Source organism: Centruroides vittatus, unplaced genomic scaffold (assembly GCF_030686945.1).
Source record: "Centruroides vittatus isolate TY-2023 unplaced genomic scaffold, ASM3068694v2 contig_426, whole genome shotgun sequence".
Classification (NCBI taxonomy): Eukaryota; Metazoa; Arthropoda; class Arachnida; order Scorpiones; family Buthidae; genus Centruroides; species Centruroides vittatus.
Genome location: NW_027122232.1, coordinates 1,111,757 through 1,128,149, shown reverse-complemented (window position 1 = coordinate 1,128,149; position 16,393 = coordinate 1,111,757). Strand labels below are relative to the sequence as shown.

The 16,393-nt window shown below is 28.4% G+C and overlaps 1 protein-coding gene across 1 annotated transcript in view; it reads left to right on the top strand.

Moving 5' to 3' along the window:
- LOC136976879 (focal adhesion kinase 1-like) overlaps positions 1 to 16,393 on the top strand; it is a 128,436-nt gene that overhangs the window by 93,226 nt on the left and 18,817 nt on the right. Inside the window, 5 exon segments of the mRNA XM_067272250.1 lie at positions 3,506 to 3,696; positions 5,519 to 5,723; positions 11,767 to 11,846; positions 12,599 to 12,630; positions 13,518 to 13,712. Coding sequence (XP_067128351.1) covers positions 3,506 to 3,696; positions 5,519 to 5,723; positions 11,767 to 11,846; positions 12,599 to 12,630; positions 13,518 to 13,712 — 703 coding nt within the window.

Genomic DNA, 16,393 nt, shown 5'->3' with positions numbered 1-16,393 from the left:
ATTATCTCAGGAATGATTATACCTTTAAGAGATCAAAAAGTCAGATTACATAGAATGTTTGGTAAATCATTAAGTAAACTGGATTTTGTTGCATTAATGCATTCAAAACCAGTATATTTAATGATTTAATCTATTATATACTCTATTTTAGGTTATACCTATTTATTGAACATAATGCTTCTAAATTATACAATAAAGCACTTTTAATTTTACTTAACAACTGCATTTTTTAAAGCCAATGTAAACATATGATTACAATTAAAAAAATATTAAATTTATATTATGAGAAGTCACCAGGATAAATTCTTTTCAAAACATCTATAGCTATTTCTGGCATTCATTGCCCAGTCTAGATTCATGAAACAAATTGTACTGCACTAGGTTTTATTCTTGTCTTTATTGACAAAATAATCTTTTACAGTTTACCTCAGATGATGCAGAATCTTGGTCAAATGGGTTCTCTAAAGATTTTCTTAAAAATAGTGTAGAGTAAACCAATCTATTTTATATTGAAATATTTTTTTTTCAGTCAAGGATGATGAAATGAAAATAATTATAACAATAATTTGTTATGTCTTATATGAAAATGACAAATTATTAATGAGAGAGAGACTAATTTAGAATGTCTCGTAATGCCTAATGCCAAATTGTTTCATAATTTATTAGTATTATAGTTATTATCTAGCCCCATGACATACGGCATTGGTTGGCTTGTAATTTTATAATGTATCAGGTTTGAGGGATGCTTTGACACAACTGTAAATCAATATCTTATTTTAAAGTCTGTTTCCTGTTTTATGCTAATATTTAGTTTCTTATTGACAATGGTCTGCCTATATGGTTATAACTTCTGACTTCATTCTGCATAAAATCTAAGTTACTCTTAACAAAATATAACTTTAATTAAACTTTGCTATTTTTGATATAAGGAAGATTACAATATTGCGTGTTTGTTGCTTGTCCTCCTGCTCCTCAATTGCATTCATTACCCTGAAACTACATTATATTTGTGAATATTTTAATGGCATTTCAAACCCCTAGATCTTTTATTTCAGATTCCTCTCTGTTGATTTAAACTAGAGTTGCATAGGTATACCATTCATTAGGCCCATCTTTTACAAAAGTTTTATCACTCCAAATTTCCTTAGATCCATTGAGCGTCTGTTTTACCATGATTTTCATACTTTTATAAAGTACTTTGTAATTCGTTATTTTTATTTTCATGTTTTTAATGGGATTTATTGTAACAGAGCAGTCATCATAATTTCTTTGAGGATGCTTCTATAAGATTATATTTTTAAATCTGAAATAAAACTTATAAATAATAACACAATTCTGAAAAATTTCTTTAAGAAATACTTGTTTTTCTAACAAAGTTGATTAAAATACAAATATTTTTTATAACAATATTTTATAGATTAAGTAATTTAATATTTAAGTAATAAAAATTAATCAACATTACAATTCACTCTCATGAAGAATTTGATACAAAATACAAATGAAACAAGCTGAAATATTTATATATCCAGATACTTCTCAAAGTTTTTAGGAACTGTTTGCTGTCTCTCTAACTATTTTGTAATATAAGATTCTTGGATAAATTGCATAATATCATTAAATTGATATTACAGTTTCTAAACAGATACAAAGATCTCAATAACTGTTGTTTTTTTCATTTTATATCAGTTTATAGAAAAAAATTACCTATTGAGAGAGACAAAAATTAAAGGAAATTTAACTGTAAAATGTAAACAATGTTGTTTTATTTTAAGTGAAAGCTTTCTTAAAAATGTAATAGTCATATGCTTAAGCATTGGGATAATATTTTTAAAGTTTATATGCATTTATTTACAATGAAATTAAAATCCTTAAACCAGTACTGATATTAAGATAAATCTTTCATAATTAAAACAATGATGACCGAAATATTGTCTATAATCATACATTTATGACAAACTTATTTTTTCTGCCAGATTCATCAAATTTTTGTTTCTAATTTTGAATTTTTTTTTTTTATTTATGATTTTGACATAGTGGAATTTGCAATATCAATTGTAAAAGTAGTTCTAAGAAGTTTTTGTTAACTCAAATAATGTCATGTCTATTAATTCAGTTTTATTAATTGGAATAGGTTTATCTCATTTAAATATGTATTGATCATTTTCTAATACATGTAAAAGATAAAATTTATAAATAAGGAGCCATTGAAATAGGAAAATTTAGTTGTTTACAAAGGTCTTTGTTAGTAAGTTTAATTATATAGCATCAGACAATCTAGAATGTAGTGGGTAAGAAATTTGCATATGTTTTATTATTTGGGAAGATAGCTCTGTTTATTAGATTTCTCATATGGAATAGTTTTATTCTGATGCTATTTATAAACAGAATTCATGAACCAAACAATTTCTTTCTTTGACAGACTAAGAGTAAATGTGATTTTATTTTTATATCAGGAAAATTCAATTAAAGCTAAATGAGATAAAATGATATCTTATGTAATGCTATACAGATAGACATAAAATAACAATCTATTTGTAGAGTATTACTTTCTCAACTCTTTCATATATAACAGAGGGAAAGTATGGCAATCAGTCAAAAAAATGGCCCCCCCAAGATTTTTACATTTTTGAACTAGGGACCGTGAAACATCAAGAAATACAAAACAATTTGGGCGTTTTTCCTCTGTGTATGGTAGTATGAAGCACAGATTTTTCACCCTCTTTAAAGCTTAATAAAGTCTGTGCCTTTCATTGAAAATTTCTGAAATTTTTCAGGTAGGATTGTTTATTAGAGAGATTGGTGCTATTAAATTTTGGTGGCCAAAGGTCATATCTTGAGTGAGTTGGACTTAATGTCAATTTTACTTGTTATTAGCATTTACAATTTTTTTATAAAACCCATCTCTACCCTCAAAATAAAGTTTTTTGCCATTTTATAATTATTAAAAAACTTTTTATATTTTAAATTAAGTATCATAACATATGGCACCACTAAATGTTACCAGGAAAGTTAAGCAGCTTGTCATTGGATTTTTAAAAATTTTTTGAAAGTTATCTTTGAGGAGAATAATGCTCCATTTCCAATTGCTATAAAGTTGAATAGAAGTTCTGAAGAGGGTTGGACATGCATAGTACATCCTTATCGGTAAAATATTGATGATTAGAACTGTTTTAATGGACTTTTAGTTTTTGCTGTTATTGTTATAATATGAATTTTGTTTATTACTAATTTAATTACAGATAATGGTAGCAGTTTTTATTAATGATAAGTGCACAATTAAAAATTTTAGGATCAATAATAATAATAATTTTTTACAATTGCCGTTAAAGTTTTAACATTAATATTTCATTATTAAGATATATTTAATATTAATATTACTATTATAAATATAGGATTAAATTAATAACACTGTTAATATTAGTTATGCTTAAAGATAAATAGATAAATAATAATGATAATTTTATTTAGCTTATATTATACAAAAATGATTATTGCATTTTATTAGGGATATTGCAGCACGTAATGTTCTTGTTTCTGCTCATGACTGTGTTAAATTGGGTGATTTTGGATTATCAAGATGGGTAGAAGATCAATCTTATTATAAAGCTTCAAAAGGAAAATTACCAATTAAGTGGATGGCACCCGAATCTATTAATTTTCGCCGTTTCACTACAGCAAGTGATGTATGGATGTTTGGTAATAAATGCTTGATTTTATATTGTATTCCTTGAAATATATTTTAAAAAATTTTTAAATAACATAAATTATATCTTTGGATATATATATATGCAAAATGATATAGATATGGAAGTACTCATACAGTTAGATTAGGCATATTTAGTTAAAAAATCAAAAAGGTACCAAAGGTTACTTGCATTCTACTATAGATTTAAATAACTCTAAATAAATTTAAATAAATTTTTTAACTTTGATGTTCATATTGATGATATTCTTTTACAAAACAACAAAACATAAAATAAAAATATGCTACTTGTTTCATTAACAGAAACTTTTTAACATGTTTTTAGAAGTAGTCAGATAAGAGAATGTGCTTATCAATCCTTCCTCTCATAAACCCACAATATTTTTTCTTTTTTTCTTTCTTTAAGGAATAATTCAGTACCTTTTTCCATTTTTAAAATGAATTTATAGGTATGGACATATGCATTTCTTGTTTTAATATCACACTTTTGCTTGAATACTTAATGTTTTATTCTCATGTTTCTAAACTTTTGCACTAATTACCAGTGTTTCTATACTTTTGAAACATGAACTCAACCTAGATTATACCAATAGCTCTAAGTGAAATTATTTCAAGAGAAATGCTATGAAAATTTTAATAAAGCATGCATATAATTTCAATAAAACTAACATTAAAAGCTTATATTCTTAATGTTATACAGGCAGTTGATTGTTGATTGAGGTGTTTCTAAACTTTTGGAAAGGAGTTGTATAATACCCTGTATGTAACCAGTGAGAATATTGTTGTAAACCACAACAAAATCTCTCTTGAAAACCAACAATAGACATTATTTGAATTTGTTTTTTATAAATGGACATTCTCCATTTTTTTAGAAAAAAAATGCAGAATTTTTGGAAAACAGAATTAATGCATAAATAGAAATTTTCTTTTGGTTTTTGTTTCTGTTAGTTTTTCTGCAAATTGAAACTAAGCACAAAGCATATTGTAATTTGATGTATCTATGATCTTTAACTTAATTAAAAAACAAATTTTACAATGTTTAAAACACATTGTTGAAAAATTGTAAAATCTGTTTATAATTGCTGAGAAATCAACCACTTGCAATCATATAATTTTTTGAGATATTGAGAGATTTGTTCATTATCTAACTCATGACTTTATAGCATTATTTTCCAGAAAAACATTTCAAATTATCTACAGGGTACTTGTTTATAATTTCTTTTATTGTCTAGCTTTTTGAACTGAGTATCACAGTAGGAAGGAGTATCAATCTTTACTACTAATATTATTATAACTGTTACAATAACAAATTTTCCAGTTTCTCTGGATTTTACTTAATTTTAAAATGTTTTATTAATAATCTAGGTAATAATTGGATTCATATGAAAGGGATGGCATAGTTCTTTTACAAATATCAGAACAATATCCAAAGTAATTATATAAAAATTAGAATTATCCATTAATTATGTTAAATTTTCTTTATGATTAGGTTTAATTGAGATATGAGTAATTCTGCAAATAATTCTAAACAATTATTGAATTATTTGTTGGGTTATCTAGCTAGCTCAATAAATAATCCAGCAGATCTGTTGGCAATATTGAATCAGTTGTATATATTATTAAGACTAATGAGATGTATATCACTTATTATGAGATGAAGGTGTTACTAAATTTCATTTTTATTTATATCATTTTGTTTAATGTTTTGATTTTAAGTACTTTCACCTGAAAACTCCTAAACTTCTTTAATTAAATTTGTAAACAAATTACCAACAAAATTATCATATAAATATTATTTAATATATATTTTTAAAGGTGTCTGTATGTGGGAAATTCTGATGATGGGTGTAAAACCATTCCAAGGTGTGAAAAATAATGATGTAATTGGAAGAATTGAAAATGGTGAACGGCTACCTTTACCCTCTCATTGTCCACCACGATTATATAGTTTAATGTCACAGTGTTGGTCATATGAGCCATCTAAACGTCCTAGTTTTAAGGAAATCAAACATGTATTGAGGTATTTAATAATTTATTAGTCTTAAGAAATGAAAAATTAATATAACAATTAAGAACTAAAGTAAACATAAATCATTTTAGTTTTTAAATTTCCTTATTTCTTAAAACTCAAATTTAAAAGTAGTAATTAAATAATTTTAATAGTTAATATATATGAGAGGTGATCAAAAAAATTGTTAAAATTGGAAAAAAAGAAAATAATGACTACATGAAACTTGCAGTTAATTCTCCTCTCCAAAATAGTCTCCTCTGCTTATAGGTATCCACAGAGGGGACAAATGGGGCATTTCCTCAGATTAATTAAGAATTCCACATATTATAATTATAAAAATGAATGATATATGTAACCTTATACCCTCAGTCATTGGGACACTTTGTCTGTCTTTTTTCATTGATGTAATACTGTATTCTTTTATCTGTTTGTGAAAAAAATCCAAAAAAATTAAACAATTAAATAAAAATTTATTGATGAAATTATTTGTTTCCATGCTTTGCCTTCCCTTGTAGAATTTTCTGCGGACACCCGTGCCTCTACTTGCAACACTTCTCAAAACACTACTGAAAGTCTTTCTTTGTTAGTGCTTTTAATTTGGCTGTTGTGGCTGCTACAATTTCAGAATGTCTGGAAATGCTTTCCCTTTATTGTCTACTTTAACTTTGGGGAAGAAGCAGAAGTCGCTTGATGCCAAGTCTGGTGAATAGATATTCTTGTTTGAATACAATGGATGGCACACACAGTAATGCTTTTATCAGACAAAAATTGCTTCATGACAAGTATGAGTGGCAGGAAACATTGTCACGATAGCAAATGAAACTTTTTACTCATTTCTTTTGTCTTTTTCTGTGCAAATTGTTCACTACTACTTTATAGCATTTCTTTAGGTACAAATTCCACTTGAACAACAACTTCTGGATTGAAACAATGATCATCACTTGGATGTTGGACCTTCATTGACGACCTTTTTTTTTGCCTGGGGAGAAGACAGCAATTTCCAATGAGAACTCTGAATCCTGGCCTCAGGATTGCAACTATACAGCCATGACTCATTTTCTGTGATGACACTTCTTAAAAAGTTCTCATCTGGAGCAAAACAATCATTTAACTCCAATGAAATTAAGAAATGCTCTTCTTTCTGTTCGGAAGTTCAAATGTGTGGGATAAAGTTCATACTCACACTCACTCATCTTATGTTCAAATGTAGTTAAAATGCTTTGAACTGAACTGTATGAGATGTTCAGATCATCAGAAATTTCCTGAATACTCAATGATCTGTTTGATTAATCATTTGACTGACTTTTTTGACATTTTTGATGTTTTTTGTTGTTGAGGAGGCATCCAGTTTTTTTTCATTGTCTTCAACCAACCCATTTTTTGTGAAATCAATCAAACCATTAATATTTTGTCTTGAAGATCACTGTAGTGTCTCTCTAAAGTAACACTAACATTTCTTGAATTTTTTTGGTACTTTTCTTTAAAGTAAAATTTGTTGTTGCTGTGTTGTTTGTACTTTATGTTTACACAAGTCGAAAGGCCCGATGCAGGCATTAGGGCATACTAAATTACAAATAAAAATAATAATATACTGAGTATTATACTGTAAAAATATAAAATAATTTATATTGTTAATTTAAGATAATTTAAATAATTGCTAAGGGTGCACCTAGTGGCTGTTTTTGGCATACCATGACAGAAAAAGACTGCCCATTTTTTCAACTTTATATAGTATCAGGTCAGTCCATAAGTCCATGTGCATTTTTATGACCTTGAGAAAAATCTTGTTTTGCTGTTAAACATGTCAGTCTAATGTGATAATTTTTACACTGAAGTGTTAAATTGGATCTCATTCATATAATACTGTTCAGAATTGTGAACATTTCAGTTGTTTATTTTCATTAAAATGGAAGTAACCGATGAATATAAAAGACATGTTTTATACTTTTTATTTTTAAGTGGTGAGAATGCTACAAATGCAGCCAAAAAAATAAATACTGTACATAATCAAATTGTAGTTAGTGCAAGGACTGCGCAGAAGTGGTTTGAAAGATTTACAAACAATGATTTTAGTGTGGAGGATAAGGCTCGTACTGGAAGACCCGTTGACTTTGATGATGATGCTCTCTCTGCATTAGTTGAAGCAGAACCATTTTTAACAGTTGATGAAATTGTGGAACATTTTAAATTTATCCCATGGAACTGTTCATAGACACCTACAACAAATCGGAAAAGTTTCAAAGCTAGGAAAATGGATACCACATGAACTGTCAATAGCTAACTGACAACAACGTGTAAACATTTGCACGTCTCTTTTATCCCGTATTGCTTTAGAACCTTTTCTTGGTATGCTGGTTACTGGAGACAAAAAATGGATCCTCTATAATAATGTGATGAGAAAAAGACAATGGATGGATCGCGACAAGCAGCCAAAACCAACTGCAAAAGGTGGGTTGCATCCAAAAAAAAATTCTTTTGTCTGTTTGGTGGGATATGTCAGGTGTAATTCACTTTGAGCTGTTAGAACCTAATAAAACAATTACAGCTCAAATGTATTGTGAGCAATTAGAGCATTTAAATGAAAAATTGAAAAAAAATTGACCGTCGTTAGTGAACAGAAAGCAGGTTCTCTTGCAGCATAACAATGCTGCAAGAGAACCTGCTGCAAAAATAACTGTACAGAAACTTGAAAGCTACAACTGGAAAATTTTACCTCATCCACCATATTCGCCAGATATTGCTCCCAGTGATTATCATCTTTTTCGCAGTTTGCAGAATTTTTTAAAAGGGAAAACTTTTGAGGATGAGAACAATGTAAAAAAGGCTATTTCTGAATATTTTGATTCAAAACCGAAATCATTTTACGAAGACTAGATTAAAAAGCTACCATTAAGATGGCAAGAAATTGTACAAAATAATGGTGAATACGTTATAGATTGAAATAAAATTTAATTAAAATTTTTTGCTGCTTTTTTTGTAGATAAAATATGCATGAACTTATGGACTGACCTGATAGACACCTCCAAAACTTGCCTTCACAAAGCATTACTGAACATTAGGTGATTGAGCTGAGCAAACCCAAACTTACAAGATATGGAAAGAGGATAGTAACAATTCACATTCAGCACAAGTCTTACCATTTTCCAATAGGTGGCAAACTGTCCTGAAATTTAGTGTATTCTTTATCATTACCTCACATTTAAACTGTGTAAAATACAAATTTAGTTTAGCCATACATTATAATGTATGGCTAAACTAAATTTAATTTAAATTTAAAATTATAAAATAGTTATCCACTAAAAACAAAAATTTGTTTTATCTCTAAAAAGACAATGATATATTGTTGACAATATATTTGATAATGATTTTAAATAACTACAGTATATGTCACTTGATATTTACATGTTAAAACTGGTATTTTTACATATACTTATTTAAATTAGAAAGTTTTGGTTTATTTAAAAATTTGAACTTATTAAAGACATTCAGTGAGAAAATGTTAGATATTCTTGTTTGAATTGCCTTTTTTATAATATTTGGGACAGAGTGGTCTCAAAAAATGTGTTTCCAATACAAGTTTTGATTCCTAAAGCTTTGAAAGCATTGGAGATTTTTTTTCCCCTTCCTCTCTCCTTTCTAACTCATATTACTTTTCCAGCTGTTATATACAAGGGCTATTTTTTAAATAAGGTCTGTTTGTCAATGAAAGTGAGAATAATGTGCAATCACGGCAGTATGCATGTGCTTCTGCTCCAAGCAAGCTTGGCGCGCGTTTTGACACCATTTGCAGCCATATCGTCTGTCTGTATGCTGAGCTGTAGAAGTTTAAAATGTTTAAGAAAATTGAGTCTCCCGCCGACTGAGATACGATCTGTTATTCGATTCTTGAATTCAAGAAACTTGGCAGCAGCGGAAATTTACCGTCAGATTTGTGAAGTTTACGGTGATAATGCTTTGAGTGACAGTAAAGTTCGAAAACGGGTAAGAATGTTCAAGGATGAGCGAGTTAATGTGCATGATGAGCCACGCCCTGGTCGACTTTCTCTGATTTCTGAAGATTTGATTCATGATGTGGATAACAAAATTCGAGAGGACCGACGATTCACGATTTCAATGTTATCAATTGAATTTCCACAGATTTCAAGATCAGTTTTGTATACCATTGTTTCGGAGAAACTGAATTATCGAAAATTGTTTTCTCGGTGCGTTCCAAGACTGCTTTCTGACGATCACAAAACAAAAAGATTAAACAGTGCTTTATCGTTTTGACTCGATACAATCATCCACACAGTCCAGACCTTGCATCCAGTGATTTTCACTTGTTTCGATACTTAAAGGAGTTCCTTGGTGGTCAACATTTCAACGACGAAGAAGAAGTGAAAACTGCAGTCGTGGATTGGGCTTCTTGACAGGCGGCAGATTTCTTTGAAGTCGGAATTCAAAAAATTGTTGAGCGGTATGACAAATGTTTAAACAAAATGGAAATTATGTAGAAAAGTAGATAAAAGTATGTAGAATATGGAAAAAAAATATATTTTAACGATATTTACAGTATTTTTCTTCTTATTAAAAAAACGGACCTTATTTAAAAAATAGCCTTCGTATGATAGAGGGAAAATACGGTGATTGGTCAAAAAATGATCCCCCAAGATTTTTTACAGTTTTGGACTCAGGACCTTGAAATGTGAAATTCAAACAATTTTGGGGAATTTTCTGTGTATGGATGTTAGTGAGTGCTGGGAGTATGATTTTGTTCATCCACTTTGAAGCTTAATAATTCGTCTCTTTTGTTGAAAATTTCTGAAATTTTGTAGAGAGGTTTGTATATTAACATGTGTTGTATCTTGACTAGGTTTGGACTTAATGAAGATTTTACTCATTATTAGCATTTAAAATTTTTATAAAAATCATCTCTACCCTCAAAATTAAGTTTTTTGCCATTTTAGAGAAGTTTTAAAAAAAAGTAGCATAACAGATGGCACCACCACAATTTTAATTTTTTTTTGCCAGGAAAGTTATGGCAACTCATTGCTAAATTTTATAGTTTTAGTGGATAAGCAAATTTTAAAATTGCTTTGAGTTAAATTTTTCAGAATTTTATTTGACATTCAGCCATAGTAGTCAAAAAGTAAGAATGAAAATGTTGCTTTGTATCTATTATGAAGTGTTATTTCATACTGGATATAATTTGTACATCTATTAGTTTATTCAAATAATTAGACTTAACATATGTTAATTTTGTAATTGTCTCATTTAAAAAAAAAGAATATACAGTAAAACTTCTCTAACTCAAAGTTTTAAGGGGCAGGAAAAACTTCCAAGTTACAGATGATTCAAGTTAGAGAACAACAGTGAAAAATTTCTGAATTCTGAATAGATTTGTATTTTTACCTCTTACATTGTATAAAGAATCTTTTGATAGTTTTTGTTTTAAACAGCTCATGTAACTCCTTTCAGCAAAATGTTCAGTGTAACTAGAATTGAATGGTTTTGCAGGTACAGTACATCCTGTTGAGATAAAGTGAGAGGTCCTCTTGCTTTGGATTGGAATGTTGTCTGCAAATGGATGACAGTAGATACAACTAACTGTCTGAAAATTGAAAATCCAATAATTAGGATCACTTTTATAGATAGAATAAATATTATAAAACTCAAGTCAGGGAAATTGAACTTCAACTTGGAGAAAATTGGAGTTAAGGAAATTCAAGTTGAAGACATTAAATCCCTATGCTATTCCATTGTGACATACCAAGTGCTTCATTTTTTTTGAGTTAAAGAAATATTTAAGTTACAGATGTTTCAGTTAGAAAAGTTTTACTGTAGTTCAATTTGTTCAATAAATAATATAGGATCATCAATATACTTACAAACTTATGTTATTATCACACAAGTATTTTACACACACACACACACACACACACACACACACACACACACACACAAATTGTCTGATATACTGTTTGCAATATATCTATATATAAAACTTTTTCTGATTTAAAAAGTAATATAGTTAATAGCTATTATACTTAAATATAAAAATATATTTTTATAGAGAAATATTAGAAGAAGAAAGAAGACAAATGGAAGATGTAATGAGAAGAGATAATCGACGTGTTCAAGCAATGTCTTGGGGTGGGTTTTTTTTATTTTCTTCTCTTTTATTCGAGATCAGAAAAAATGAAATGTGAAAACTATATATAGTGTATCCATAAAATTGTGATGTTTCAAATTGCTACATTTTTGTAAACAAATATAATACAGACATCAAATATGCACTAAATTAAAGAGAAACTCTCAAAATTCTTAACATGTTTAATAGAATTCAATGTGAGCTCCAGTGATTTTTTTGCAGACTTTTAGTTGGTGCTTTATTTTTTCCCCATATATGAACAAGAATATCAAGTATGATGAAAGAAGAAAGATTCTGTGATCATTGATTCAAGTGTATAATAATATTAAAGCACATGCTGTACATTATTTGCCAATATAAGTCCAAAGTTGTGAAATAAGGAGAGCATGGTGGCCATGCTGTTCAATCTATCATCTGTGGAAATATCATAAATGATTTTTCAAATAACGTTGGAAAAGTGCAAATGATCACTGTCCTTGCTGAAAGATTCACAAGAGTTAGATTCAAATTTGGCAAAGAATGCATAGTGTTTAACAGACAGTCATCATCATAACTAATACATTTTTGGCATAGCCTGGTGAGTTGCCCTGTTTACAACAAACATCATTTAAAAAACTTTTGAGAGTTGCTCTTCAATTTGGAATCTGTCTCAAGTCTTTCCAATGTTATAACAATTTGAAACTCACCATGACTACACACATGCTGTATTTATTATTTAAAATAACTTTACTTAAGTATTCAATATTATTTTTAGGATCTTCAGGATCTGACGAACCACCCCCAAAAGTAAGAATCCTTTATTTCAATATATAAGTTATGATTTTTAAAGATTTACATTACTTTATTTGATGTTTTACATTTGAGCTATTAGAATTTATATAAATTTACTAAGATTTAAAAATATCTTAGAAATAGTACTAAATTATTAGAAATAGTACTAAATTATAAAAAGTGTTGTTAATTATAGATATATCAAGAATTATATTAGTAAAAACATTTAAAATGATTTTTATGGAATTATATGATAGGGTAAGTGGTACAGTTATTGTCCATTTGGCATTGGGCATACAGTTACAGGAAATTTTTATTTAAAAAATTCTATGCCAGAACAGGTGAATACATCAATGCAATATTTCCAGAATAGCTTTTATAGAACTCCTATTAAACAGGTTTAAATTTGAAATGGCCAATTACTCTCTGGTGGCTAATAACTATACTGTTTACTCTAATATATATTTAATTGAGGGAAAATTGAAATACCTTGATTTTTGATATAGTAATGCTAAAATACAATGTAAATTTGAAAAAAAAATATATATGGTATTAAATAGAAAATTTTAATTGACTTCTAAATTTCTGTTTAAATATTGATTTCCAATGCATTAAAAAATTAAATAATAAAAACCTACTCGTTAATACTTTTATATAAAACTAATGACAGTTCTGTCCTATAAAATATCTGATATTCTGTAATTCATTTTATTGATCAGAGTATAGAAATATAAATTTCTCTTGGAAGCTTAGATTTACTCTAATTTTGTACAAAAACAATTGTAATTCAAAATAAATTTTCCTATATTAATGCTACCTTAGTTCAAATCATATCAACATATTCAAATTCGTTTATTAAATGTATTAATTACAATTCCATAATATACATTTTTTTGTTTTAGCCTTCAAGACATTATTTTGATCGAGGAGGAACTGTTACACCACCACCAACTTCAACATCAAATTCTGTAGCACCGTCAACATACATTGTAGCACAGAACCCCGAAATACTTGCTCAATTGATACAAGAAAATGCAGATAACATGCCTCCCGCATGGGCTTATGTTGCACCCGCATCACCAGCCAACACTTTTACGGTACAGAGCTGCAACGACACACCCAACTCAGGCAGGAAGGGGCTACTGGCAACCAACCAGGTCTGGACCAAAACTGCCAGCCCTTTTAAGCTATGCATGCTTAATTTTGATACAATGCAACAATTTTATTTTATTAAATATTATACTTTAGGAAGAATACATAGATTTTGAGAATATAAAGTCATGTTCAAAAATTTTATATAAAATTATAAATTTGTTTATACCTGTGTTGTGCAAATTTATCTTATTCAGAATTCTACTTTTTGAAAACATTTTGAAATTTTATCATAATTTAAACATGGGAAATTTATTCTTTTGTTATCTTTTTTAACTAGTTGCAATAATTCATAGATATTTATTAAATTTTCTATTCCTTTTTCTGTTTTATTGACATGTTTTTCTTAAACAGAATCAATAATTTTGAAACTAAAATCTTATTTAATGAAAACAGAAAAACCAAAATTTTTTTACAAATTAACTATGATATAAATCAAATGCTACATTTTCCAATTGGATATTTATAAGTATACATTATAAATTTAAGTTATAGCTATCAAAATTGAATATTTATTCTAGTTTTTCTTACATGGTTTATTTTCAGTTTGTTGTTATAATTTACATCCATGCAAAAAAAATTCAATTTTCACTAACTGTATGTATATTTAACATGAAAGTAAGCACATTGTGTATCGTAGCATAAAAAAAACTTTGTAGAATATTCTAATGCATTACATTAAGTTTTATGAAGACAAAATTTATTTCATAAAATATGAATGTTATTTATTTCATTACATACTACTTTCTGGTATTATCAATTCAAATGCCAATTCCATTTTATAGTGTTTAAACAAACAACAAATTGATTGAACTCTTGAAAAAAATTATTATAGATATTATAGAAATGGAATAATACAGGTGCTCCAAAGTTTGTGAAATTTTGTACTTTAATGACTGAAAATGTACAAATATTAAAACTATGCAGTAAATAATAATTGAGAGCCTAACTTAACATTTTTTAAGTAATAGTTTTATCAATTTAAAATTGATTTATTTTACTTATTTACAGGTTCTGTTAGCGACTTGTAAATAAGTACACAATTTGCTTTCTCTCTGACTGTCACCATTTGAAGTCTGTAAATAAGATAAAATCAGAACTCCTTCTTGTCCTACTTTTTGTTAGTGTCCTATGAGTGTAAAATTTGGACATATATAAGCATGTATTTTTTCCCTATTCATTATTCTAGACAGGACCAAACATTTTTTGTAGACTTGTATTTTCAAAATGCTGTAGGTATTTTTCATCTTACTTTCTTGTTGTTCGCATGTCACAGAAATATATCAACTGTACAGTGTGACATATATAACAGAAAATTTAAAGCCAGTCAAATTAGATTGCTGGATTATGTTAAAACAATGCACCCAGGCTAGCTGTCAAAATTTGTCTATACCCAAACAATAGAAGGAATTTGATCCCAAAGACAACTATAAAAAAGATGGCTGGAGAAGGCAGAAGACCTAAAGGTATTAAGAATATTTAACTGGAGAATCATTATAGCAGATAGCAGTTGGAGAAAGATTGTTTCTACAGCATAGAACCTCAAAGATTCAGTGCTACAAGATGATAATAGGAATTTTTTTTTTAAATCATCAATAAATTGTCATTCTATTGACAAGTCATGGCTCCTTGATTTGTTTTATATATGGTGAATAATACTTACTTCATTCATAACTATTGGGTTACCATAAAGTTAATTTGGTTTTTAAGTAAAAATAAGTGAGAGATTTTTCATTTTCACCAATAACTTTTTTGAACAATGTATTAACTGTTTTGTTTCACTAGTTTCTGCTATTTTTCAAGCAACTTTATAATTCTATCCTTCCAAAACTTTTTATCTTTTTGAGCAAAGAACCATTCCAGGTGCCTTTTTACAGTCTTCCAGAATTTAAATATTTTCCATTAAGAGAATTTTGTAAAGACCAAAACATATGAAAATCTAAAGGTGCAGTGTCTGGTGAATATAGCAGATGAATCAGAATTTCCCAGCCAAGATGTAAGTTTTGCCTGATCATCAATGAAACATGCAGTCTTGATAGAAGATTATACATTTTCTGTTGACTAATTCTAGATGCTTTTTGTCAAGTGCTGCTTTCAGTTGCTTTTATTGAAAGAAGTACTTGCCGGAATTAATCATTAGGTTTTTTATCATAATGAAGGATACTCAATCTCATCATTTACCTCATCATCACCATCATTATTGTGTGAATTCTGACTGGCCTTTAGTGTGGTTATTAATGGTTCATTTTGCTTGCTGCACAATCTTTTCCATTCTACAATATTGTAAAGTATCCACTTTTTATTGCCTATCATGATTTGTTTTAAAAATGGAATGTTTTTGTCATGTTTAAGTAGAGAATCACATGCAGAAATACAGTCAAGGGTTTTTTTTTTTTTTTGCTTCATGTATGTGGAACCCAAACTTCAAAGTGATTAACATAACCAAGCTGATGCAAATGATTTTCAAGGTTTGATTTGGATATTTTGAGTATGTCAGCTAGCTATCTTCATGATATAACATTCATTGTTCTCAATTAATGTCTCAATTTGATTGCTATTAACTTAAACTTGGTCTACCCAACAGTGAAGCATCATCCATCAAAAAATCTCCAGCACAAAACTTTGC